General features: G+C 34.7%; 3 protein-coding genes and 1 long non-coding RNA gene across 5 annotated transcripts; 3 read left to right on the forward strand and 1 right to left on the reverse strand.

Annotated features, from left to right (window-relative positions):
* Positions 1-4,258: 4,258 nt before the first annotated feature.
* On the reverse strand, positions 4,259-6,064 carry LOC121204990 (uncharacterized). The gene has a single exon (XM_041075917.1). The coding sequence runs from the start codon at positions 6,062-6,064 to the stop codon at positions 4,259-4,261; it is 1,806 nt and encodes a 601-aa protein (XP_040931851.1).
* A 10,705-nt stretch (positions 6,065-16,769) lies between these two features.
* LOC107902372 (uncharacterized) lies at positions 16,770-18,411 on the forward strand. The gene is made up of 2 exons (XR_001685603.2): positions 16,770-17,234; positions 17,514-18,411. It is a non-coding gene; the product is annotated as an uncharacterized lncRNA (long non-coding RNA).
* A 3,344-nt stretch (positions 18,412-21,755) lies between these two features.
* On the forward strand, positions 21,756-24,497 carry LOC107902204 (2-methyl-6-phytyl-1,4-hydroquinone methyltransferase, chloroplastic). The gene is made up of 3 exons (XM_016828445.2): positions 21,756-22,759; positions 22,926-23,232; positions 24,060-24,497. The coding sequence occupies exons 1-3, from the start codon at positions 22,197-22,199 to the stop codon at positions 24,213-24,215; spliced, it is 1,026 nt and encodes a 341-aa protein (XP_016683934.1). The 5' UTR covers positions 21,756-22,196; the 3' UTR covers positions 24,216-24,497.
* Positions 24,498-24,760: 263 nt separating this feature from the next.
* Positions 24,761-25,976, forward strand: LOC107902292 (calmodulin). Of its 2 annotated transcripts, none has more exons than XM_041075847.1 (4): positions 24,761-25,176; positions 25,290-25,465; positions 25,540-25,617; positions 25,706-25,976. In XM_041075847.1, exons 2-4 carry the CDS (start codon positions 25,301-25,303, stop codon positions 25,841-25,843), a joined length of 381 nt encoding a protein of 126 aa, XP_040931781.1. In that variant the 5' UTR covers positions 24,761-25,176; positions 25,290-25,300; the 3' UTR covers positions 25,844-25,976. The 2 variants fall into 2 exon arrangements, with proteins under 2 accessions (XP_040931781.1, XP_016684014.1); XM_016828525.2 differs by having other exon boundaries at positions 24,761-25,153.
* Positions 25,977-26,238: the final 262 nt, after the last annotated feature.

A 26,238-nucleotide genomic window follows, 5' to 3' on the forward strand; every position in this document is an offset into this window, starting at 1 on the left:
ATTCTTCAAACAATTGTTCTGTTTCAGTTTCTCGTATTATCTAGAGACTTCTAGAGCAATATGCAAAACTTCGTTTGTAAAAAAATATTTAGTTCATTAATCATTATTTCAATGTAACACGCTTTACGAATAATGGAAAACGAATAATTTGATCTTGAGAATAGTTAAATAAATTATCAAAAATACAAAAGGAAATTAATCTGAAAACATATATTTGAGAAGAAAAAGAATCCAAAGATAGTAACCAGGACAAAAAATTAGATGCCCTACATATCACAGCTTAGGCTTCTGTATACAAACTCCATGAAGACTGTTTTGAGTTTAACATGTGTTTAGAAGATCCAAAGTATTTTGTTGATGCCCCAGTACGTAACGCACTCTGCTTCTTGTCGAATCCGGGATATCAAGGTTGTTGCATGCTTTTCAAAGTTTGAGCAGCCCTTTCGGGTTCTCAACTCAAAACCCCTTTGGTCTTAAGGCACCCTTTGTGGGTTTTCACCTTGGCCTCTCCATTTTTTTATTTTTTATTTAGAAGTCTCAAAGCGCCCTTTGTGGGTTTTCACCTTGGCTTCCCTTCTCTTTTAGACAAAGTACCTCTTGACTGAGTCTAAATTCACTCGATTGGGTAAACTCTTCCCATCTATTTCTGTCAAAATCAGTGCACCACCAGAGAAAGCCTTCTTCACAACATACGGCCCTTCCCAATTTGGCATCCACTTTCCTCTAAAGTCTCTCTATATGGGAAGAATCTTTTTCAGTACAAGGTCCCATTCGTGAAATTCTCTTGGACGAACTTTCTTGTCATAAGCTCGTATCATTCACTTCTGATACATCTGGCCATGACGAATAGCCCTTAGCCTTTTTTTCTTCAATCAAGTTCAATTGGTCATACCGCGATTGAATCCATTCTGCTTCATCCAACTTTATCTCGGACAAAATTTGAAGAGAAGGTATTTCCACTTTAATAGGTAACACTGCCTCCATCCCATAAACCAACGAGAAAGGAGTTGTCCCAGTAGAGGTTCTGACGGATGTTCGATAGGCTAAGAGTGCAAATGGTAATTTCTCATGCCAATCTCTGTAGGTCTCAGTCATTTTCCCTACTATCTTCTTGATGTTTTTGTTGGCAACTTCCACTTCCCCATTCATTTTTGGGCGATATGGAGATGAATTATGATGTTTGATCTTGAATTGGCTGCAAACTTCCACAATCATGCTGTTATTCAAGTTCAATGCATTGTCTGATATAATCCTCTCAGGCATTCCATACCGATAAATAATTTCCTTTTTCAAGAATCGACTTACTGCCGACTTGGTAACACTAGCATATGAAGTTGCCTCTACCCATTTCGTAAAGTAGTCAATGACCACGAAAATGAAACGATGCCCATTCGAAGCTTTTGGTGATATTGGCCCAATGACATCCGTACCCCACATGGAAAAGGGCAATGGAGAAGTCATAACATGTAGGGGTGAAGGTGGTACATGAATCTTGTCCCCATATATCTGGCATTTATGACATTTCTTAGCAAGCTGATACAATCTCCTTCCTTAGTAGACCAATAGTATCCAAACCTCATGATTTGCCTTGCCATTGTAAAGCCATTAGCATGCGTCCCACAAACACCTTCATATACTTCTTCCAAGATTTGTCTAGCTTCTACAGCGTCGAGGCATCTCAAAAGTACCTGATCTTTCCTTCTTTTATAAATGATGTCCCCATCTAGTACATATTCACAGGCTAACCTCCTCAAAGTTCTTTTGTCATTCTCAGTTGCCTACTCAGGATATTCACGATTTCTCACATACCATAATATATCTTGATACCAAATATGGTCATCATTTTCTTGTTCTTCGATGTTACAACAATGAGCTGGAACCTCAGAAATAGTCATCTGAATTGGTCTCACATCCTCTTTTTTATTTGCTTTAATCATAGTAGCCAATGTTGCTAAAGCATCTGCCATCTGATTTTCGTCTCGTGGGAGATAATTGAAGGTGATGTTATCAAACTCCTCAAGTAACCCCAAAACTACCTTTCGATAATTAATCAATTTAGGGTCCCTTGTCTCCCATTCACCCTTAAGCTGGTAAATAACCAAAGCAGAGTCTCCATATACTTTCAGGGTTCTAATCTTTCGCTCTTTGGCCGCTGGAATCCCCATGATGCATGCTTCATACTCGACCATATTGTTCATGCAGTCAAAATCTAATTTACATGTAAATGGATAATGATCACCATTTGGGGATACCAAGACTGCTCTAATTCCATTTCCTACCGCATTAGATGCGCCGTCAAAGTTTAACTTCCATGGATATTCTTCAGTAGTTGCCACATACATCAACTCCTCATTAGGGAAATCAAAGCTCAATGGTTCATAATCTTCTAGAGCTCTACTAGCCAGAAATTCTGCTATCGCACTTCCTTTTACAGCTTTTTTACTCACATAGACTATATCAAACTCTGAAAAGTAGTATTTTCTACCTTGCCATTCTTCCATTTAGAGCTGTTGACTCCATCATGTATTTTAATGGATCAAGTTTTGAAATCAGCCAAGTCGTATGATATAGCATATATTGCCTCAACCTTCGAGTCGTCTAGATTAAAGCACAACACAACTTCTCAATTGGTGAATATCTCATCTCACACTCTGTGAATTTCTTACTAAGGTAATATATCGCCTTCTCTTTCCTTCCCGACTCGTCATATTGACCAAGCACACATCCCATAGAACTACTAAACACTGATAAGTACAGAATTAATGATCTATCTGGACTGGGCAGAGATAACACTGGAGTGTTTAACAAGTATTTCTTGACTTTATCAAAAGCATTCTAGCATTCCTTATCCCAAGTACTTTGGTTTTGTTTTCTAAGGAAGCGAAATATAGGATCACATTTATCGATTAATTGTGAAATAAACCGAGCGATATTATTCAACCTTCTAAGAAAATCCCGAACTTCCTTCTGAGTACGTGGTAGAAGCAATTCTCGTATGGCTCTAACCTTGTCTGGGTCAACTTTTATTCCCTTTTCGCTAACCACAAAGCCTAATAATTTCCCCGACCAAGCTCCAAAGGTGCACTTAGCTGGATTAAGCTTCAACTGAAACTTCCTCAACCTCAGGAACAACATTCTCAAGACTCTAATATGCTCCTTCTCTGTTCGCGATTTGGCAATCATATCATCAACATACACCTTAATCTCCTTATGCATCATATCATGGAATAAGGTCACCATGGCCCTTTGGTATGTCGCTCCTGCATTCTTTAGCCCAAAGGGCATTACCTTGTAACAAAAGGTGCCCCGCAATGTTATGAAGGTGGTTTTATCCATGTCCTCATGATGCATCTTTATTTGATTGTACCCTGAGAAGCCATCCATAAAGGAGAACAACGAATATCCCGCTGTATTGTCCACCAAAATGTCGATGTGCGGTAAAGGAAAATTGTCCTTTGGGCTAGCTTTGTTCAAATCTCTGTAATCAATATACATTCATACCTTCCCATTCTTCTTAGGGACAGGTACAATATTAGCCACCCATTCTGAGTACTTAACCTCTTGTAGGAATCCAGCATCAAACTGTTTCTTGACTTCATCTTTTATTTTCAACACAATATCAGGCCTCATTCTTCGCAATTTTTGTTGGATTGGCTTGCAATCCTATCTTATGGGGAGATGATGTACCACGATATCAGTATTCAACCCCGACATATCCTGATATAACCAGGCAAAGATATCTTTGAATTCACGTAGCAGCTCAACAAGGCCTTATCTCATTTCCTTAGCAATGTATGTCCCAATTTTCACCTTTTTTCCTTCCTCTAAGGCTACATTCTCTATTGCCTCTTTCTCACGGGGTAGGATTTGTTTCTCCTCTTGTTTCACCATTCTTAACAGATCTGGAGACACATCACAATCCCTGTCATCTTCAAAATCTTGAGGTTCTTCTAAACACATGTCTCGCTCAAAAGAGAATTCAGGATTTATAGTATCAGTGCTCATGTTATTGATATCTAGGGACCTGCGGGATATGAAAGAATGTACAAAGAATGAATGAAATTTAAGAATGTTTATTTATGAATTATGAATGAAAAAATTAAAAGAAAAAGGTCAAAAGAATATTGATATGTATAAAAGAATATTCACTCAAACAAAAGTTGTGTTTTATTGAAATGCAAATATCCAAACATGAGCCTATTTTACAAACGAAATCTTATTACTCCTAGGCTCTAGAGCAACAAGAGTGTTCTAAAAATTACTCTGAAAAGTCTTTAAAAACTATAGGAAGTTCTTCTGCAATCCAATTGTTTAAAGAGCTTCCCAGTTCATAAGGGCGAATGCCCTCAAGGTTTCTTCGTTCAGACTCTTCATTATGTACAGCATTGATGTGATAACTTTCTTTTTCGAGCAACCCTCTCTCAGGGTGAATTATCCCTCCTGATATAAAGGTTTGGGATATATGAGGGAACGTCATCAATTCCCACTCTACTTCTCTTCCACTTAAACGCGCCCTTCTTCTTTCTTGACGCTTCTCTATTTCCTTCCTCCACTGCTTGTGATCTAGCCTGAAACCCAAGCCAAAACGGTCTCTCTTCTCCTTTAGTTTTGGAACTTGAATCCTTCCTTGAAGATATCTTCTCAATCCTTTTCCTGGCAAGGCTCGTTTCCCCATTGTCATCTGTAAACCCATTCTTGTGGTTCTGGATATCCTAGGCACCGGCACCTCATTCCCCTCTGAAATAAATGTTACATTAACAAATTCTAAGGAACGAAAAGAACACTCAATGGCCTCCTCATTTGCCTCTACATAGGGTGCATCACTGGTAACTGCTGCTATGATGTCTTCTTCCGCATTTATGGTTACCAGCCATCCGTTTGCTACTAACTTCAATTTCTGGTGCAAAGATGAGGGCACCACTCCTGTCGAATATATCCAAGGCCTCCCCAACAGGCAATTGTAAGAGGGCTTGATGTCCATCACTAAAAAGTCCACCTCATACGTGATTGGCCCAATCATTAAAGGAATATCAATTCTTCCTATGACCTTTCTCTCCGTGCCATCGAATGCTCTCACTACATTATAGCATGTTTTCATGTGAGAACTGTCTATGGGTAATCTGTTCAATATGGACAATGGCATGACATTTAAGGCTGACCCATTATTAATAAGCACACTCGGCAATGTATATCCTTTGCAGCGAGTGGTAATGTGCAAAGCCTTAGCTGATCCCATGCCACCAGGTGGGATTTCATCATCATTGAAATAAATGAAATTGTCAGCACTTATGTTACTAATCAATCGATCCAACTTGTTGACGGATATATCATTAGTAACATAAGTCTTGTTAAGCATCTTAATTAACGCCTCACGATGTACCTTTAAACTCAGAAGCAAAACCAATACTGATATACAAGCTGGTTGTTTGCGCAATTGCTCAACCACGCTATACTCACTGTGTTTCAGGAATTTTAGAAATTCTCTAGCTTTTTCTTCCTTCACTAGCTCATTAACAAGTACCTCAGCCCTATTCTCCTTCTCAATGTCAAAGGCTTTCACTTTCGTAAGCTCAATTCTGATGCATTTTGCATCATAACGCTTCCCACTACGTGTGTAAGATCCTTTAACTTGAACCACCTTAGAAGTACTAGCTATATCTTCTCTCTCCGGTATGGTCACATTGCAGTCATAATTCCAGGGTACCCTCTTGTTATCCTTATAAGAAAAGGAAACGGGTTTGTGAATAATGACTTTCGACGCTGTTGGTGTCTCAAATTTATTATTCCTTGGTATAGAAATAATGATCCTTAGCTGGTTGATTCTTTGATTCTTTGGTTCACCTTCCAATGCGCATACATGTCCCTCATCTGAGCCAACTTCATAAAATTCTAACTCCTTATTATCCATAAGGCTTTGTACCAAAGCTTTAAACTCATCGCATTCCTGAATCTCGTGTCCTTCTTTTGCATGGAACTCGCAGTAGTCCATTGTTTCTTTATTTCCTCCTTCAGAGATTATCATCTCTCCTTTCATCATTTCTTCCCAGATTACTTTCATCGGCATTCTTACCTCGGCCACGCCCTTTAATCCTTCTCATACCAATTTCCCCAATTGCGTTTACCCCTTGATCACCATGGTTTGGCACCGGGTTCTCTGTACTAGGGGCGTCATCAAATTTTACGACCTCCATCTTGATTAGTCTTTCCACTGCTTTTTTAAAACCAATGTAATTTTCAATTGAATGCCCCGATATCCCTGCATGGTATTCACATTTGCCGTTTGCATCATACCATTTGGGATATGGGAGTTGTAGTGGTTTCAAATGAAAAGGAGCTATTGCATGCGCATTAAATAAACTTTGATAAAGCTCCCGATATGTCACCGGGGTAGGCGTAAATGAGACCTTTTTAGAATTCTATCTCGAACCAGATCCGTACTTTTGAGAATCCTGTTGCCCAACTGTAGTTGCTCTGGGCTAACTAACCGTAATCGCTTTCGAATTATAACTATTCGTATTGTTCACCTCATTATCTTTCCTTCTTGGGGCCAATCTTTTAGCAGTTTCCCTCTCTATCTTGCCACCCCTTATGGCGTTCTCAATCATTTCTCCTGCCATAACTATATCAGCAAAGCTCTTGGTGGTACTTCCAATCATATGAGTAATGAATGGGGCCTTTAAAGTGTTAATGAATAGCATGGTAGTTTCTTTCTCCAAGAGCGGTGGTTGAACTTGCATGGCAACCTCCCTCCACCTCTGTGTATATTGCTTACAGCTCTCATTAGGCTTCTTTTCCATGTTCTGCAAAGTGATTCTATCAGGAGTCATGTCAGTCACATGATTATATTGCTGCATAAAGGCTTGCGCTAAGTCTCAAAGAATTGATCCTTGCAACCTGGCCGCTGCCCCAACCAAACTATCCTGAAAACAATGGATCAATAATTGATCATTCTTTACATAGCCAGTCATCTGCCTACAGAACATGGTGATATGGGCCTCAGGGCAAGTAGTCCCATTGTACTTCTCAAATTTCGGCATCTTGAACTTATGAGGAAACACCAAATCTGGGACTAAACTCAAGTCTTTGGCGTCAATTCCCTGACGATTATCAGCGTTTTCCAATACCTTAAATTTCTCCTCTAACCATCTACAACGTTCCTCTAATTGCCTTGATGATTTGAGTATCATCTCTTCTTTCTCAGCTACATCTAAATCAGGGATGACTGGATTAGTAGGGTTATTTCCCGGGTTAAATCCCGAGCTAGTTTGAAAATTCATGGGTATTCCAGCATCGACTTGCCCATGTTGAGGCCTTATTGTGGTGGACATCCTTCGGGGATATGCCTCAGGTTGAGTTTGTACATGAGGTGGAGTAAAACCAGGATGATGATCCTCATTATCCTCTTCAGTGATAGTCATAAGGGCCTTTCCTTTATCCGTTGCCCCTTTCAGCAACTGAGATATTTCAGCCATCATATTCCTTTGGGCCTCCAACATTTGATCCTTCATCTCTTGTTGGATTTTTGCCAATTGTTCCTGCAATTGCTCTTGCATTTCTTTCTAGATCTGCTCAAGTCTTTGATCCATATTCTTTGTTTTAGTGTGTATTCCCTTAGGATGTGTTGCTTCCAGGTTTTCTTTCTCTCACACACACTCTTTCTCTGTAATTTTAACTAATTAGGGTCCTTCTATAAATTGGAATGCATATGATGCGATGAGATGCAAATGCATGAATGCAAAAAGATATCGATTCTGATTCAGTTTCTTTTAGAAAATGTTATTTAAGAAACAAAAATCTTTACACAAAATAAATTACAAATACGCTTTCGCCCTCAGGCTCAGAGTTTTAACCCTATCCAATAACAAAGCTAACTCTCGACCTCTATCTGACATTGACTCATACTTTGCACTCAATACATTAGCTTGCATTGCCAGGTCTTGCAAATGATCAGCAACCTCTCGAATCTGGACTATGGCTTCTCCCATGAGATAGTCCATATCTCTGACTTGATCTTGAAAATGGTGAAGCTCTCCCTTCCAATGTCCTTCTCTTGCCTCGAACAGCTCAATCTGTAGTTCATAATTCTGCAATGCTGCTTCCAACCCTCCAATATTGTGCTTCATTTCCTCAATCTTGTTCAGACTTACCTTTAATTCGACCGCAGAGTTATGACTTCGGTGATGATGAATAGATCGTCCCAGTTCAGTCACCTTAGCTTTTAATACTTGATTCTCCTTCTCTAGGGTCTATTTTGTGCCTGCATCTCTTGAAACTTCTTCTCCTAATACTCTGCTTTGGCTTTTTCCTCTTGAACCTCTTGTTGTCACTGCGCTGAGGACTTCCCCAATCTATCTCTCTTCATTGATAGCTGTATCCTCTTATATTGCGTCTTTAAGTCATCTCAGTCTTCCTCAATCTTCCTCTTTTCCTTCCTCACTTTTTCAACCTTGATTTTTTGAATGTCGACGTCTAAGGTTAGATACATCTTCTCCTCCTCAAGCGTCTCTATCTTTTTCCTGAGCTCCAAATTCTTCCTTTCGAACTTTTACTTTATGACTTCTAACTCTGATGGAATCACTTGTAAACTCTCCTCCATCGATCAAGCAGCCCCCAAACTCGGCCTAGGGATGTTATCATTGATCCTCTTGCTAAACCACCCTTTGTACTCAAGGGTCGTCGTCGGACCTTCAGTCAGAATCTTCACGCAGAAAATCTTCTTTCAAGCCTCGGAAATCTCTCGCATCTTCTTCTTATAATGATCCCCCTTATATGAGAAATCACTTTGAGCTAACCCTTGTGTTGCCGTATAAACTGCCCCGCTTTATATTGCTTTAGGACGAGTAACAGTGCATAACCAACAACTCCCCAAATTCTAGGAAGAGGTACCCAATCAAAGTTTCCGCAACGATAAAGGACTTCATTAGGAGCCATCTAAGGGGCTTTCCACATAACATCTTCCTCTCGGAGATTCTGAAGTATTTCCATCCACCTTTCCTTTGTAATGTCGTCCCTCCTTGACGTAACTACTGCTTCTTTTAAGGGAGAATAATCCTCAAAGAACACTCGGCAAGGAACCTTATCAACCTTCCAAAAGTAACTGTAAAACCATACTAACAACAACTGTGCACATCCAATGAATCTACCTTCACCAACTCTCCGGCATGCACTCAAGGATCTAAACATCTCGACTAGGATTACAGGCACAAGTGTGTTCTGTTTACCAAGTCTATCGAATAAATTCGCAGCTGCTTCATCTATGTGCCCCATAGCTTTTGGGAAAATCACCAAACCATAAATACTTAAGGCCAAGACATCAACCCTCTTCTTCTCATCTAGGTGCGCTAATATCAGATCCCTTAAACTTGCCCACGGAATGCATTTACCATCACCCTTTTGTTGGATTCGAGCTTCGGCTCACTGTTCACTCATCCCTGTAATCATCATTAATTTCTTCACGATAATTGGGAGATTAGCAGCCCTAACATAAGCTTTGTTACCTTAAATTTTTGGATAGCGAAGCAAGGTCGTATACTCCTCCAAAGTAAGTACTAAATCTACCTCTCAAAATGTAAAACAACTATAAGCAGGGTTCCAAAACTGTACCATAGCTCAAAACAGATGCTTATCCATGTTGATGTCTAGCAAATAGGGCCCAAATGTCCTTTAACTCCTGAAACTCATTCTGTGTCGAACTAATACGAGTGAAGTCCCACAACTCTGACGTATACCCTTCGGTGACACTATCTCCCTTCTCTAACTGGGTTTACTCTAACCACGCACAGACAGAAGCTTTGTCCTCCACTTTATCAAGATATTCGTTCCTCATTACAAAAATTTCTAATCTAGAAATCGAACCGTGAATCGATACCTTTAAATGTTGAGTGACATGCAATGATAGCAAAATAAAATAAGTCAGTATCATATATAAAAGGTATAATAAACAAGCACTTATAAGGGTAGCTTACTAAAGGCTATCACTAAACTCCCTAGGGTAAGCGCTTAAAGTTCACTATATGTGTTTCAGTTCTAAAGCGAGGGTACTGGAACCAGCAGATTCCTCGGTCCTCACCCATTATAGGCTCATATGGACCAAGTTCGGTTCAGGGGGATACATTTCCCTATGGCCATGCGAAGATGAAAATCTCACGAAGACATAGGTACGGATGTATCCCGGAAGCAATCAGCTAGCCCATGCGGAGGTGAAAACCTCATGAAAGCGTAGCTTCTCACTCCCACTTAAGGGTGCGACCACAACGGTCATGCAAATGCAATGTGTGCGAAATCAAAATAACAAACATATGCAGCAAACACATGTGAAAAGATCGATATTTTAAAATTTTTCCAAACTTTTGACATTAAGACAAAAAATAATCAATTTCTTGGCTTGACTCTCTTATGACGTCCCTAGCGGAGTCTCCAAGCTGTCGAAACCCTTTTTTTAAAGAGAGAATTTTGAAAACGGGAGTCGCCACCAACCTTTTTAGGTGTGATTAGATCACCTTATAAAACATTTTGGTCTACGAAAAATGTTAGAAAACAGGTTCGGGAGTCGATTACGCACGAGGAAGGATTAGCACCCTCGCAACGCCCAAAATTGGTACCAAATTGAATAGTTTTCTATCTTAATGTCAAAAGTTTGAAAGAATTTAAAATAGGATCCTTTTTAAAAACCGGAATGATTTGAGCTGAAAATCGAGATTTTTTCGCTCCAAAAGAGTACAAACATCATATCCAACATGATTGGACACGATATTCTTAAACTTTCGTAACTAAAATCATCTCGTGATTTACAAAATCTATTTAAAAGGATACTTTAGACATTTAGACAAACGGGAAATCGCAACCCAGCATGTTAGGGGACTACTTCCCGAATTCCTAAATATAAAAAACATTGCCTCATTTTTAAAATTCTTTTGGATTAAATGAAATATAATTTTTTTAAAGCAATGATGCATTTAATATATTACAAAAGATCATTATTAAATAAATTAAACTACCTAATACATACTTTAACATTTCATGCAAATATAATATAGAAAATGATAAATCACGACATAAAGTACACAATATACATTAACATTTTATGTATATATAATCATAAATAACATAAATATACATACATTATCATTTCATGCAAAATACAAAATAGAAAATAATGAATATAACAATATAAATTACATAATCTATACAATAATATTTCATGCAAATATAACTTAAAATAACAACATAAATAATCAATTTTCATGCAAATATAAAAAACCATAAAAATAATAAATAGTTTATGAAATAAATCAACATACTGACAATAAAAAACAATAAACAAATTATAATCATATAAAAAAGGTCAAAAAGAAAATAAAAAAAACTAAATACAATTAAAATTAAATGAGGTATTTAAAAATATATTTAAAACAGTAGATAAATAATAAAGGAGAAATTATTAAAATGGTTAATATATAAAGATATACTATATGATGTAATAATTTAATATATATTTTATAAAAATAATATTATATATAATAGGAACAACATTTTATAGTAAATTTTAGAGTGTTACATACTAAATTTTAATAATAATATACAAAAATAATTTACAAATTTTAAAATTATACATAATTAATAAATAATAAATAATAAAATATTATATAATAAAATAAAAATAATGTAAGGGATAATATATATAATAAAATATATAATATATAATAAAATTTATAAATAAAATATATAATAGAATATAAATAATATGAAAAATAATATATAAAAATAAATATATACTATTTTTACCTGTATAACTAATGTCTATAAAAATAAATAATATATAAAAAAAATTTAAAAATGAATTAAATATATATAAAAAGGATTAAAATTGAATTTAAATAAAAAAATCTAGGGTTAATTTTAAATAAAATAAAAAAATTGGACCTAATTAAAATGCAGGCTAAAATCTGAGGGACTCACTGGGCAATTTGGCCCTAATCCTAAAACGGCGTCATTCCCAAAATAGGCTTTATTATAGCAACTAGGACTAAATTAAAACAATAATAAAAGGTCTGGGCCAAAATATAATAAAAATAAAATGAAATTATAAATATTTAAAATTCGGAAGGACCAATTGGGCAATTAGCCCTTTAAGAAAAAACACGCGGATCCTTCCCGAGTCACGGGTCAACACGCGGATCTTCAGCCTTGAAACGACACCGTTTTGGTCACTAAACGGTCATCCCAAAACGATGTCGTACAGGTCGTTTATAAATACAAAAAAAAAACTTGAAAAATCATTTTAACTCTAGGTTTTAAAAAAAATCCTCTGAAAAGGGGAAGAGGAGAAACCCTCCGGGCTCCGGCCTTCGACAGGCCAAGCTCCAGTCATCGGGCACACGCGCCCACGCACCGTCGTCAACCCCACCGAACACGGCAGCCGGAAGCTGAAAAGCTTCGATTTTTAGCGCAAATCCAACGGTAAATCTCCTTTCCTTTTATTTTAGTGACATTTGTATATATTTATAACAAGAAGAAAAGGTAAAAAAACAAATCACCTCTGTTTCTTTGATAAACTGTTGTATTTTTATTGTATATATGTCTATCCAAAAAAACTTCCCTTACATCGTTTCGATTCGGGTTTTTATAGCCACTGAACATAAAATATATTTACATTACTCGATTTTATTTCTTGCTATATTTGTATTGTCTCTGCTATTTTTTCCCTTTTTGTAGGTACCAGCGAGGATATCACGGCAATGAGTGCGCTAGCGTTGATTCGTGCGCCGATTACGGCGCGATATAGAGGTGTAGTCACGGCGCCCATGGAGGCGTCGATGAGGGGTCACTGAAACGGCGCGAGACGAAGGGACGTGACGTTTGGAGTGTTTGCGGTGCGAAGCTTTTGGAAACCCTAGGGTTTCCTGATTCAGTTTAGGCATTGGGCCTTCCTAGGCCTCACTAATTTGGGTCTAGTTCGAGTTAAAGGGTTTTAAGTGTAATGAGGTTCAAATATGAGCTACCAGCGTGATTTGTAAATGGGCCATAAGTAGTGCTTCAATTGGGCTATGTAAATAGGCTAGCAATTTGGGTTTGTAAATGGATTGTAAAGGACTTTTATTATTTTTTGTTTTTGTTTTTGTTTTTTTTTTGTTTATTTTCTGGGACGGGCAAATTTGGGCTATTACAACATGTGAATGTACAGTTAATAGACACACCTTCTTTAATTTATCATAAATTACGAAAATAGAACCTTCGAATTGCTAGTGTTTGGGGAAAAAAGAACCTTTGAGAAATTAACCAGTCCTTCAAAGTGTGTATCAATGTCACTTTTTTTAAGGTTTTATTCGCCCCCGCCTATGTTTTGGAGTGCAAAAGAGCTAGCAAATAACCTTGAAATTACAATGAAGCCCAATATCTATCTATGTTTTGCTCTGGCAGAAACAGTTAACGGAGCATAGCAAGAATACCAATTTCTATAAAGAACTTTTGCAATAATTCTTCATTGAACAATCTAGGGATATTAGAAGATGGAAAAAAATAGAATGAAAACGTGTTTTTTGGGTGAACCATACAAATGAAATTCTACTCCTATCTATAGAAGTTATTATGTCTTTTCATAGATTCACAATTATCCAAACGAATAGTCACATCTTTTAACAATAAATATAATTATTCAATATATACTTATCTGAAAAATCATGACTCTTTGTTAATAATAAAGTGATATAACTTTTGAATTTAAGAGACATAATTCATCACTATGAATAGTGATACCTCTTGGTTAATAACCAAGTGACATCACTATTAAACTATGATGCCTCAAGTTTATTCCTATTATTTACATGTATTTTTCTAGTATATAAAAATATAAAAAGGCAAAAACACCTTTAAAATAATATTTGTTACTTTTTAAAATGAAGAGATTTTTTATAATTTCACAATTGAGTTGAGAGGTGACACTACTTAGTCAAATACTTAATATTAGTATCTCTAATTTTTTTTAGAATGTGTCTTAGAAATCTATACTTACTTATATTTAGGCCCTTGATTGAGTTGGTATCACCAGTTAATCGAACGTTAATTCAATTGAGAAATTAGTAAAATATCAAACTATATGCAAAATAAGTTATATTATTATGATGATATTCTTGTCTTTTTTATATTTCTATATAAAATCAATAAAAATGATGATGAAATTTAAATTCGCAATACAATAAATTTTAAATATTTAACTTTATCATTTCAACTAAAGTCTCATTTAATTTTTATGTCAATTTTTTGACAAATATATTTGTTATATAAAATTTTCACTCGTGTATGTCACAATCTAGTATATATAATTATTTTTAACACTAGATGTATAATTTTAAAGTGTAAAAGATATATACTAACAATATGAAAAGGAAACCTTGTATTTTAGTAGATATAAGGTATATTGATAGTGCAGATATTTCACATTAGGTTAAAATATGCCATCAATTTTTGTATTCTTTTTAATTTGAAATTTAATCTTTCTTTTTTTATATTTTAAAATTTAGATTTAATTGTTAACACTGTTAAATTTTTTCATTATATTTCTTGGTATGACATTTTAAAATAAAAAAAATACTCACTTAGTAGTTATGTAACTAAAAAGATATTATTGTATTAAATTTGAATTTAACAAAAATAAATTTAACAGTATTAACAATTGGACTTGAATTTCGAAATCTGAAAACATAGGGATTGTATTCATATAAATAAAAGTATAGGAACTAAATTCAAATTTTGAGAAGAGTACAAGGACTTATGGCATATCTTAACCTTGACATTATTTTGGTAATTATCCTTAATATGTCATTTTGTACCCAAGTTTGACACATTTTTCTAACGTGGTACCTGTGTTATTTTTTAGTTCAATATGGTACATGTATTTAACTAAAGTTATATATTTTGGTACCTAAAGGTGATGATGTTAACTTTTTAGTGTTTAATTCAAGCTTTAGGATTAATTTGATGAAAGTTAATTGTTAATTTTATTAGATTTGAATTTTTTGATGATTTTGTTAATAGGATAAATTTATTATTAATTGTGAGTTTTTTAAATTTTGTTCTTAATTTGTCAATTACAGTCTGATGGATGTGATTTAATTTGGGTTTTAGGGTTTATTTGATTAAACTTAATTGCTAATGTTATTAGCTAATTATGAATGTCAAAATTATTTTTAATTTTTTTTAAAAAGGGGGATTGACTTTAAAACGAAAAAATGGAGTCGCCACCAATCTTTGTTCGAGGTATGATCGGATCACCTTGAGATCAATTAATAAAATATTTTGATTTATTAAAACAATGATTTTGGGTCTACGAAATTTGAGAAAAAGGGTTCGGGAGCCGGTTACACACGAGGAAGGGTTAGCACCCTCGTAACACCCAAAAATCGGTACGTAATTGATTAATTAATGTCTTAATGTCGAAAATTTGAAATGGTTTGAAATACTATTTCTTTTAAAACATTTGAATAACTCGAATTGGACGTTAAGAATTCTCTTGTTACGAAGGAATAAAATATCACATCCAGCACGTTAGGACATGACCTTTCAAGCCCTCGAAACCACGACCGAGTCTTAATTTCCAAAAGCTCATGTGTTTGAAAATTACAGAAGGATACTCAATTATTTGGTCCAACGGAAAACCAAAACCCAACACGTTAGGGCACAATTTCTCGAATTTCTAAACATAGAATATTGGCTTGTTTCGAAGTTTAGAAAATACAGACGAAATTTTAAAGGGACATTTGATTATTTGGACAAATGAAAAATCGAAACCTAGCACGTTAGGGCACAATTTCTCGAATTTCCGAACATCAGACATCGCCTTTATTTTGTAAAGCTGGCTCAAAATATATTCGTTTGGTTTACTTAAGGGCAAAAAGCAACCGATATTGGGTGAAGATTTGGAATTTAAAATTTGATATAATAATAATCATACTAGCATAGTATGGAGCATGAGACAAAAATATACAAATTCAACATTATACAAATGCATGACAATGAAAAATGTACAAATATACGAATCAAAATACTCAATAGTAACAATTTCGCAACCACCTTATTTTAAAAACTAACATTTAGTTTAAAACTAATGAAAAAAATGATTAAAGAATATAACATATATAAGGCAAAATAAAATAAAATAAAATAAATGTACCAAATTTCCTAAATAATAATGAACAAAGCTAAACCAAATAATGAATAAGAAAACGAGTTGGAAATTGATAATATAAGAACAGTTTAAGAATAAAAAGAGACTTGTATGTAAAAGTTTAAAATAGGCCATAAAAATAAGAATAGAAATTAATAATATGTAAAATAATAATATATAAATTAATTTTATAATGAGTATTATGTGAGAAGAAAGTTAAAGTAAATAATATACAAAGCAATATATAGATCCATCTAAAAATAAATAATATACAAAGAAATATAAATACTTTAGTATAAATAATATATACAAAAAAAAAAGAAAATATAATATTTGAAATAACGAATATTCAAAAAGGAAAATTTTAAGTTAAATAAATTATACTAAAATAAAATGAAAATATATCAAAGGGAAAAAACGAAAACAGTGTGAAATCAAATAAATAATTTAAAATAATATGTTAAAAAAATGATGAATAACTCGTGAAGAATTAAAAAAAAACTTCAAAAAACTCAATTGAAATGAAAGCAAAATCAGATGAATAATTTATGAACAAACCAAATTATTAAAACAGAATTAAGGACCGAATAAGATGCGCACAAAAGAACAAGGATTAAAAATGCAAATGTTTCGAATCACAAAAAGCACTGCCCAGGCGCAGACCAAATTGAAACAGCGCGCAAACCTCTGGGAAAAAATGAAAGAAACATAATAGGGACAGATTAAAGATGGCGCAAAAATAGGAAGGAATGGCCGCGCAAATTACCCATTTAAGGGGAACATGCGCGGATCCAACTTGTCAATGTGCAGGCTATCACTTTCCCTCCCCCAAATGCTGTTAAAATTAAACACAACCTTTATTTCATTTTTTTTTTTTAAAAACATTAAAGAAGCCTTTAGAAAACCCAAAGCCTTTTTTAAATTCCTTTTTCCTTAAAAACATTTTACCCTTTTGTTTTTTTTAAAAAAAAACCCTAAAATTTTTGTGATGTTCTCTCAACCTCAAGCCGAATGGTTCACAACCAGGCCTTCCACCACCGCCTCATACCTTGTCGTAGACGGCCACCGAAAGGTACATCCAACCTCTCCCTTTTATTATACCTTAGTATATATACCGGATTCGAATGAAAATAAAAAAAGAAAAGCAAAACAAAATAAAATAATGATGAATAACCACCTTCGAAGTGAATTTTTTGTTTTATCTCTATTGATTTTTATGTGAATCTTGTATTTTCTCGTATTCTATTTCTCTGAAAAAAGGTAAAAATAACATCCCAAAACAAAGAATATTTGTGGCCTTTTATAGCCATTTTTACAACTGTTACTTGCTATTTCTTTGCTCACGTCACAGGTCACGAAGACGTGAAGGAGGAACGGGCGTGGGGCGTGCTACACGCGAGCTAGGGCAGACGTGCGAGGTGGAGTGCGTGGTTACTACCGGTGGCTGCGTTCGTGCGGCACATGGAGTAGCCTAGGGTTATTTTCTTATTTGGGCTATTGTAGAGCTTTGGGCTTTAGAATTTGAGTCAAAGTTATTTGGGTTGTTTTATGTAATTGGGCTGGTCTTTATATTTTTAGATTTATTATTTGTTTTTACTTTTGTTTTGTATGTGTATAGGCTGTAATTGGGTATTTGGGCTGGAATTAGGTAGCCCGAGCAAAATTTGGGTCTCACAGCTGGCCCTCTTTGCGCGTTGTCGTGTAACGAGAATGAAGCAAAGACTACAAAAAGGCCAATGTCCGGCCTTGCCACATCTCGACCTCTTTATGCTAATCTTCTTCAAGTAGCCCCATTCCCACCTACTGCATCTTCAGGGGTATAGGAATTGTGATTTCAATCCACTCTACATCCTCGGTCTACTCCATTGCGACTTCAGGGGGATAAAACTTGTAATTTTGAGCCTGCTCCACTACAACCTCAGAGAGATAAGGCTGGTGACTAAATTCTGCTCCATTGCTGATACATGGTGATAAGATTCGTCATCCTTGATCTACTCCACTACTGCTTAGTGAGATAAGATCTGTAATTTTCAGTTTGCTTCCTTGCTACCTCAGGAAGATAAGACTTGCATCTTCAATTTGCTCTCTTGTTACCTCAGAGAGATAAGGCTGGTGGATATTTTAGTTGTTTAAGTTTATTTGGTTATTAGTAGTGGCTCTTTTATTTTCTATTTTTTAGTTGCTATATAAGGCTATATAATAGCCTAGTATTTTTAGTTTTACTCAATACAGAAGATCATTTTCCTCCATTTCTTTTGTTCTTTAATTATTCTTCCTTGTTCTTAACAAAGCAACCAACACACACTCCCCCAAAAAGATATAGGCTAATTTTCATGGAAACGCAAAGCACGAGCTACATTTAAAATATGTTAATATTTCCTCTCCACTCTCTCATTTTGTTGAAGATTGCTAACACAAGATGTTTGAAAAATAATGTCATTTCCAAGAAAATAATTCTAAAGACAATTGAATTTTGTCCTATTATCGCTTCTAACACATTTTAATTGTTGAGAAAATTGATGATCAATCATAGTAATGAATGACATGAAAACTTTAAAAACCTCTTTTTCTTTTTTTCCAATAGATATACCCAAACAATGCGAGAGAAATTATCAACCAATGTAAAAATAATAATGAGATCCACAAGATGAAGGAATGTCATTAAACCCCCATAAATCACAATGAATTAACTCAAAAATATGAGTGACTTTCTGTTCACTAATTGTAAATCTATTTCTAGTATGTTTAGCACAATGACAAATTTCACATGCTTTATTAATATGATTTCTATAGTTACTACTTTCTCGGAAGGGCGACCCAATCTTCTATGCCAAAGTTCCAAAGAGGATGAAGCTTCAACTGAAACTGCTTTAACCGTCGAAACCTGTCGGAAGTAGTAAAGTCCATCTCATTTCTCACCCAATCTAATCAGCTCCCTCGAATGTAGGTCCTAAATAGCATATATGTTAGTAGAAAATTGGACAAAACAATTCATATCATCATTCAACTGAGAAATTGAAATTAAAGTGCAGTTTAATTTAGGAACATAAAGAATGTGTTTTAAGTGAATTTTGTCCATCAATTTGACCATTTCTTCTTGGGTAGCCACCACTATTTGGCCATTAAGGAGTCCTATAGAACATGCTACAACATCTCTTACATTCTTCAAACACATAAGATCACCTGTAACATGATTTGAATACCTCATATCAATAATCCAATCATTCCTGGACTGACCATTCAACCGAGTGGAAGTTGATTATTTATTACTGACCACTGCCAGAAGAGACTGCCATTGCTCAACTGTAAAACTAGGAAGTGTCACCCCCTTGGTAGTGGTGGAAGAGAAAACTTGTTGCCAGCCATCTAGAATAATGAAAGAAAAAAAATTGTGTCAAAAATCTTACTCAAATGCCATGACAAGAATAGGGTAATCTCTTGAATTTTATTGACAAACCTCAAAGGTATATATATATAATAGTTACGTAGGAATTAAATTGCTAAAAGATAATATCCCATAATAATATCTTATAATATCTCATTAGGAACCAAATTGTGAAAATATAATATCTCATAATAATATTCTAACAGTATCTTTTTTACAAAAAAATCTCAAAATAAAAGTTTCCAAAATAGATTCTTTTCCATCAACTTTTTTTTTAGCCCAAATTTGTTACGACAACGCGCATCTTTGACTCTTTTTAACTTTTTTAGTTTTGCTTTTGCACCTAATCAAAATCAAATAATAAGCCCCAAATTAGTGACATCACATTCAATAATTTATCAAAATTAAGCATAATAAACATGTAAATTGGATGTATTGTCACTCTATAAAAGATTATTTTTGGTGTCGGCAAAAAGGAACTTGAATTTTCATTTTCCTATTAATTTTCAATAATCTATTTTACTATGAATAGCTAATTTTAATTTTTTTTAGCCAATGTAAATGAAAATTCTATCTTATTAGAATTGTGAGATTTGAAAGTGTTCTTTCGTTTTTTTTCTTATTCGTTGATATTTGCTTTTCTATTTTATGAGATGGATTGGTATTTAAAATATATAGTTGACAATAAGTGTTGGGTACGAAAGGCACATTGCTCTCCTAAAGAAAGAACTTAGGCTCAAACCCTGGAAATGTCATTGTTGGAAGAGTAGCTACACAAACTTCAAAAGGGTCTTCACGACCGTAAAACAGACATAGAGATACATTATTTGTACAAAAATGAATTATACATAGTTAATTAGAGTAAATTGGTCAGTAATTGTCTCTTTATTCCAATAACCGAAACATATTAGCGTAGTTTGATTTAAAGAACAATTGGATTATGCTATGAAAATGTGTAATCTAATTTAAATGAATCATGTTGTTGAATTTGTTAATTATAGTTCGATCTTTCTAATTTGTAAGGCTATTAAAAAATTAAATATTATAAGTGTTTCTTAAGGTTGTTTGACTTAAAAGGGTTGATTGTATAGTTATTCTCGCAATTAATTTATAAACTCAAGAAAGATTGATGGTTTAAGTAAGAAAACATCTAAAATTCGTGATCAATTTGACACCGAAATTGACATCGCACCTTAGATTGGAAATCTCGTCATATATGTTTACTCTTGAATATTTCGAATTGCTGTTATTTACATTCCGAATTTTCTTTATATTATTTTTGCAAGATTTAAAACCCCATTTTTTTTTATTTTTCTTCAAGATTGCAAAAGTCGTGCTCACAATTGCTCTAGTTACTAAATAATTTTAGTTGATCTAATCTCTTTCAGATTTGACCCTACTTTTCTATTTATAAAATTTATTATGTTTTTTACGGGTAGGAATTTAAAGTCCATGGATTCCGCACCATCATATATTAATTATGGTTTTAATCTCTTTTACTTTTAATTTGAAATTAATGTGAATTCTCGAAGTAACACCATTAATTATTATTGTTAAAATGATGAAGTGAATTTCTCTTACAACAACTAATTTAATTAAAATATAAAATTGTTATTAATTGAATATATCTCTTAAAATTAAAATACAAATTTCTTAAACTTTAATATTTTTGTTGATACAATGTATCGTCAATAGATATGAAAGAAGGAAAGAGTGTTCTGTTTTCTGGTTTAAGAAAAGATAAGAAGAAGAAGATAATAAAGATAGAGTCTTTTTTAGTACCGTCTTTTCTCTCAAATCGAGTGTTTGGGGTTATTTAAACTATGAATATTTCGAATTGAATTTCGAATCAAGTTATTATATATTTTATTATAATTATATAACAACTTTATAAGTGGGTTTGAAAATTTATACTGTAATTACCCTCATTCTCATATGTCAACTATGAATTGAAAAGGGTAATTAAAATGCCAAATTACACTCAATTTAACGAAACCTAATAATTAATAAAATTTAAATCTAATTATTAATTTTTTTCAATTTTAATGTAGTAAAAAAATCCAAATCATAATTAAATCAAGATTGCTGCTGCGAAACAAAACTCGATGCTTGGTCGTGATTGGGCCTCGTGAGGGTAGGCAGAAATGAATGCGCATCACCTTGCAATTAAGAGAGGAGAGTAAAGGATCCACCATTCAGCAAAAAGAGCCCATTGTCTTTGTTTGCACCCTGCGATTTTCACTTCTCCTACTAAAACACAATCAAACTTCAAATAGTAAATTCTTTCTTAAATATAGGACAAAAACCAATCAAAATAATAAGCCAAAAAAGAACCCAATCCTGTGGTGCCCGTTAACTCGATTTCTCTGCTCTAGAGACTCTCTAGTCTCACCAAAGTTGCATAAAGAAAAGTAGCTAACTGCCTAGGCTTGGATCTGCGGTGCTGGACCAAGTACCATGTTTTGTGGGCTACTGGCTCTCTTCAGTGTTCACCTAGCCTAACCACCGCCCTGAACCCACCAAACCACCAGATTTGGGTGCTGGGTTTTTGTCTTTATATTTTTATTTTCTCATTTCTTTCAACTTTCAACTAAACATTGCACCTTCTTAATTTGTGGGGTTTTTTTTTTTTGGTTTGCTGCTTAATCCATGGCTTCTTCCATGCTGAATGGAGCTGAAACCTTCACTCTCATCCGAGGTGTTACCCCAAAAAGTATTGGTTTTTTGGGGTCAGGTTTACATGGGAAACAGTTTTCCAGTGCGGGTTTAATCTACAGTCCGAAGATGTCCAGGGTAGGAACGACGATAGCCCCGAGGTGCAGCTTATCAGCGTCAAGGCCAGCTTCACAACCAAGATTCATACAACACAAAAAAGAGGCCTTTTGGTTCTACAGGTTCCTCTCAATTGTCTATGACCATGTCATAAACCCAGGTCACTGGACTGAAGACATGAGGGATGATGCACTTGAGCCGGCTGATCTCAATGACAGGGACATGGTAGTTGTAGATGTTGGTGGTGGAACTGGTTTCACTACTTTGGGTATTGTTCAGCATGTGGATGCTAAGAATGTTACAATCCTTGACCAATCTCCTCACCAGCTTGCAAAGGCTAAACAGAAGGAGCCTCTCAAGGAATGCAACATAATTGAAGGTGATGCAGAAGATCTTCCTTTTCCTACTGATTATGCCGATAGATATGTGTCTGCTGGAAGGTATATTTTCAACCCCCTTTTAGGACTATCTCCTATAAGATGTTAAATACTGGTATCTTTATGGTTTGCATGTATGATTTGTCTTGAAATTGAGAGAGGGGAGGAGATAGTAGCTTGATAATGCCTCTAACTGGGAAATGGGAATATGGTATTGTGTGTTTTTCAGCATAGAGTACTGGCCAGACCCACAACGGGGGATCAAGGAAGCATACAGGGTGTTGAAACAAGGAGGAAAAGCTTGCTTAATTGGTCCTGTGTACCCTACATTTTGGTTGTCTCGTTTCTTTGCAGACGTTTGGATGCTTTTCCCTAAGGAGGAAGAATATATAGAGTGGTTTGAAAAGGCTGGATTTAAGGATGTCCAACTCAAAAGGATTGGCCCTAAATGGTATCGTGGAGTTCGCCGACATGGTTTGATCATGGGGTGCTCTGTAACCGGTGTTAAACCCGCATCTGGGGACTCTCCTTTGCAGGTAAATCACTTTTTGAACACTGCTTCATTAAATAAATCTTTACCCTATTTGACTAGTGAGTTGTCTAGTGATGTCTGCATGTATTTATGTCATACACTCTGTATTATGAGCCAAGGATTCAAAATGTGGTGAAAGGTTCTGTACATTGTTACAAATATACAACTATTTTACCTTCTGTTTAAGGAGCCATAATCATAAGCCGCAACTAATCCTCAGAATAGCCTCGGTTCTTTTTATCCTGAATTGTTCAAATTCTGGTTCTGCCTTTGTTGTTCAGTCAAAGAAGCTCTCAGTCAACAATCAATAAATAAGTTTACTTTGGCACATAATTGATAAGTGTTTTCTAATAGCCCCTTGTAATCATCTCTCATTCATCTCCCACCTCGGTCTTTCGTGATATGAAGATGGAATTGATTTCTTTGGTCTATGAGATTATCTAGATCTCTTCTAGTCTTTTAGGTGCATACATTTTCAGATGATGCTTGATTACTGGAACTGAAAGAAGAGCTATAAGATGTATGGAACTGATGTATTTGGTACAGCTCTACCGATTTGTGTTTACTGTATTAAACTCTTTACTTGGTTCAGCATCATGGACATTGGATTGTAGATAACTATCTTGATTCATTCAACCCTAAGCCCCAATCCATTCTTACTGTGCTGTTAATATAACCTGGGCTATATTTTTATTATACTGTTAACATTGAGCTCATGGGATATAATATACTTTCTGCATCTGGCACTCACCGGTGAACATGAATTCATGGAACTGAAGTGAAAGCAATCATCATTTAATTTTTGATTTTATCATTCTTTATCTTATGCAGCTTGGACCTAAGGCAGAGGATGTATCAAAGCCGGTAAATCCGTTTGTATTTCTCTTACGCTTCATGTTGGGTGCCACTGCAGCAGCATATTATGTACTGGTTCCTATCTACATGTGGCTCAAAGATCAAATTGTACCAGAGGGTCAACCAATCTAAAGAAAGAAATGAACTTCTGCTGTTCTGCCCTTCCAAGTTGCATACATCTCTTTAGTATATATATATATATCCTATGCTAGACCATGAAGGGTGTTTTGCATTTCTGAAATAAAACCTAACCTTTCAAGTAAATTCAACCTCTTCTTTTTTCTTTAGCTTTGGATATATTTTCGTCAATGTCCGTTTTATGGTTCATCAAAACCAGTCGTCCCTCCTAAGTTTTGGATATACTTTAAAGCTGCATCTATAAATGAATAATAATATGAGATGTTTTATATTTGAGTTTGTGTGTCACTTAATTTCTTTCCGAAAACTTTATTTCTTGGATATTTTATCTGCCAAAACCATCTGAAATACTCAATTGATCTGAAATGGATATGTTTGTTCAACATTGACTGCCACTTTTTCATTTTTCTTTTCCAATTAGCCAGTATTTAAATCATCATTTGTAATCATGATTATTTTAAGCAATCGAATTTGCATCTATCTCTATCATGTGATGCCTAGAAAAACAAATTCTACTACAATACTTTTGACCACTGTGTTGAATAACCTTTTCTATAATCGAATTCCCACCTTTACAATCTTTTTGTTCGCACGATTGTGATGTCGATCAATTAAATAGCTATGCTAACTAAACTAAACTAAAGAAAGAAAGAAAAAAAAAGGGTGATCCTGTATCTTTATTCAATAGGTTGCACTAATTTTCTAGAAAATTCTTTCTTTGAATACAACTTAGACTAATCCAAAAAGTTTTTGTCTCATTTTTTTTCTTACCCACTCCCTTTTTATATATAATCTTACATAGAAGGCCAGTATCACATTCCCATTTCTTCATTCTTCGACACAAGCATAGAGTTTTCATTAGTTCAGCATGGCAGATGATCAAGTTGCCGAGTTTCGGGAAGTGTTTTGCTTGATCGATAAAGATTCAGATGGTATGCCATCATTCCTTTTTTGGGTATGAGACCCTTCGATATCTAGTCACGTTGCAGTCGAACTAGGTCGACTGATGTTGGGCATACTTTTCCATTCTTTGAAACACATGTTTACATTGATGTAAAATTATTGCAGGTTTCATTACCATGGAAGAGCTGGCATCAGTGATCCAGACATTAGATGATGCAAACCCTATAAAAGAAGATCAAAACATGATGATGATGATGGTGATTAACGAGGCTGATGATATTGAAAGAAAAGGGAAGATTGACTCTGTAGATTTCGTGAATATTATGGCTAGAAAAATGCAGGTAAATAAAAATAAAACCAATAATGCTCATGTTTTGTTTTGTTTGATGAGGCAAATAATGAATTGAACTTGTAGGAAAATGAGGTGGATGAGCTAAAAGAAGCTTTCAAAGTATTCGACCGGGATCAAGATGGATTTATATCAGCAAATGAGGTTTAAACACACACTGTAACATATCTTTCTTTGCAACATTGAATCATTGGTACATGGAGTTGACCAAAAACCCATGTTTGAAATGCAGTTAAGACAAGTAATGATGAACATGGGAGAAAGACTGACAATGGAAGAAGCAGAACAGATGATCAGAGAAGCCGACTTAGATGGTGATGGAGTTGTGAGCTTTGATGAGTTTGGAAGGATGATGATGGTGACCCTATGAAACTCTTTCATGGATTTGCTTTCTTTGTCGGATATGTCCCCTTCATAGCCACCTATTGTCAGATTGCAAATAACTGTAACCCTTAGATAGATGGTGATACATTTAATAAATAACATCTATACTTCGAGCCTAACCATTCTCCATCATTTATTTGTCTGATATTATATAATAAAAATATGTTATATATACTTCGTTTACAAAAAAAGAAAATAAAAATAAAACTGCGGCTCATCGCGCGAGTAGTATCATTTTCTTGTTCATACCTTCCGCTAAATATCTTTTGCGTCAAGTTACAGAAACTCAAACCTCACATGACACCTACCTATACACTATCCACACAAATCTATAAATAATTATATAACATGGTTGTATGTACAAATTATCTAGGTAAAAGT

This window comes from Gossypium hirsutum, chromosome A08 (assembly GCF_007990345.1).
Source record: "Gossypium hirsutum isolate 1008001.06 chromosome A08, Gossypium_hirsutum_v2.1, whole genome shotgun sequence".
Taxonomy (NCBI): domain Eukaryota; kingdom Viridiplantae; phylum Streptophyta; class Magnoliopsida; order Malvales; family Malvaceae; genus Gossypium; species Gossypium hirsutum.